The sequence below is a fragment of the Peromyscus eremicus genome, chromosome 1, assembly GCF_949786415.1.
Source record: "Peromyscus eremicus chromosome 1, PerEre_H2_v1, whole genome shotgun sequence".
NCBI classification, from domain to species: Eukaryota; Metazoa; Chordata; class Mammalia; order Rodentia; family Cricetidae; genus Peromyscus; species Peromyscus eremicus.
In genome coordinates, this window is record NC_081416.1 from 176,398,612 (window position 1) to 176,400,884 (window position 2,273).

Here is a 2,273-nt window from a genome sequence, read left to right on the forward strand (position 1 = left end):
CATCCTGAGAGTCTCCTCCCACTACACTGATGGGATGTTTAACTGACTACCATCTTACCAACTGTTTACACTCAAGACTTTTGACTGGTGCTTGATTATTCTAGACATAGTTTCAATAGAGACAGTGATTATTTACCCATTAGCTAACATTCTTCATATAGTGATCATCTCTTTGCCATTTCTGCTGACTTATTTAGCCGATTATTATTGTGTTGAGTATTTTTGGGATTTCATTGCATTGAATGTCCCAATGCTCTTTACAGTCCTAACCTGTTTGTGCATGTGTGTGTTTGTTTGTGTGTGTGTGTGTGTGTGTGTGTGTGTCTATTTGTTGTGACTTTTCATAAGAGCTAGCTCTTAACTTAATGAGATAAAAGTTGTCATTTTACCCATAATTTGAATACATTCTATGCTGTTAACAAATTTTCTATGCATAACTATAGATATATTCTGGATGATATTATAAGTTTTTCATTAATCATCTTTTAATTTTAGATAAGATATACTGTGAGAATTGATGTTTTTGAGTTTGGTTATAGATACTGAAATTGTCTTCTTTTATACTAAGTCTAGAAAATATCAGTATATTTTTATTGCCTTATATTTTGCTTGATATTATTGGCTCTCACTTTCCATTGCTTCTCACAGGCCAAATATCCTTACCCATAATGCTGCTTATTCAATGATTATGAAGGCATATCAATGATACATATATGTGTGCTGAGGCCTTTTGAAACCTTACAGTAGTGTGTTGTAAGTAATAATTTTTTCTGGCATTAACTTTGAGAAATTCTTTTTATGTAGTCTAGGCTGAGATGTTACTCCTGAGATCTAAGGAACATTCTGATTTAGTTTCTCTGTATATCTTTGGATTACTAATACTTTTCATTCATTTTGACCAGAGAAATGGCTTTGGCCATTGTCTAAAGAGAATCATGCCAGGTCATAGAATAGACTTCTGGAAATCGGCCATCAAAATCATTTTTGTGTCACAAACTACAGCTGGAATTCTGGGAAATTTCTCTCTTCTCTACTACTATCTAGTTCACTATGGAGAGAGCAAATTAAAGCCCACAGACTTGATTCGCATGCACCTAAATGCCGCCAATGCTTTGATCATTCTCTCTTCAGGAGTGCCAAATACAGTGGCAGCTTTTGGGTTGAAGCAGTTTTTAAATGATCTTGGGTGCAAATTAATTTTGTACATTCAAAGAGTTGGCAGGACTGTGTCCATTGGCACCACCTGCCTCTTGAGTGTTTTCCAAACCATCACCATCAGTCACAAGGAATGCTGCTGTAAAGATCAAAAAATCAAAGCTTCAAAGTACATTGGCTGCTCCATTGCCCTCCTCTGGGTTTTGTACATGTTGATAAATGTCATTTTCCCTGTGTACCCACTTATTGAAAGGAATACTAAAAATATGACAAGAAAAAGAGATTTTGGATACTGTTCCACTGTAGAGAGTAATGAAATCAATGACTCACTCTATTCAGCACTGGTGGTGTGCCCTGAAATCTTCTTTTCTTTGCTCATGGCCTGGTCTAGTGGTTACATGGTTGTCATTCTGTACAGACACAAACAGAGGATTCAACATATCCGTAGCATTCGAGGTTCCAGTAGAATCTGTTTTGAGTCCAAAGCCACCCAGAGCATCCTGGCCCTGGTGTCTACCTTTCTGGCGTTTTATACTCTCTCCTCCATCTTACAAGGCTGTGTCGCTCTTCTGTATAATCACAATTGGTGGGTGCTCAACTTCAGTATCCTCACTTCTCTAGGTTTTCCTTGTTTTGCGCCATTTGTTCTTATAAATTGTTACTCTGTGGTTCCTAGACTCAGTTTGGCCTGGATAAGAAATAAAATCTTTAATTCTTATTTTAAGTATGCAAATGATATTTTGTTGTGGTATCCAGGTGTTTACCATCTCCATCACAATGTCAGTACAGAAAGATAAGGAGTTAATGTCTTGTCTTTTAACAATTAACCAAAGTGATAAATTTGGAGTTTTGTCAGCTGGTTTAATTTGCAGCCTACATGAGCTTATCCCATTGTAAGAGGACTATCTTACTTTTCATCTTACCCTGCTAGGCTTCCCTTTGTCTTGCTGATGTACAAAGAAGCTAGCAAAATCCTCTCAATAAAGGTGCCTTTCTTCCCACTTTTGTTCTCTAGGGCATCTTGAGAGCTTGGTTATTTCACAGACAGCTTATGGGTCTTACAGTCTAATGGTAAAGAAAATTAAAATCATGGCTGACTATGAAGTTGTGATTCAAGA

General features: G+C 36.8%; 1 protein-coding gene across 1 annotated transcript; it reads left to right on the plus strand.

Moving 5' to 3' along the window:
• Positions 1 to 935: 935 nt before the first annotated feature.
• On the plus strand, positions 936 to 1,952 carry LOC131901121 (vomeronasal type-1 receptor 4-like). The gene has a single exon (XM_059252407.1). The coding sequence runs from the start codon at positions 936 to 938 to the stop codon at positions 1,950 to 1,952; it is 1,017 nt and encodes a 338-aa protein (XP_059108390.1).
• Positions 1,953 to 2,273: the final 321 nt, after the last annotated feature.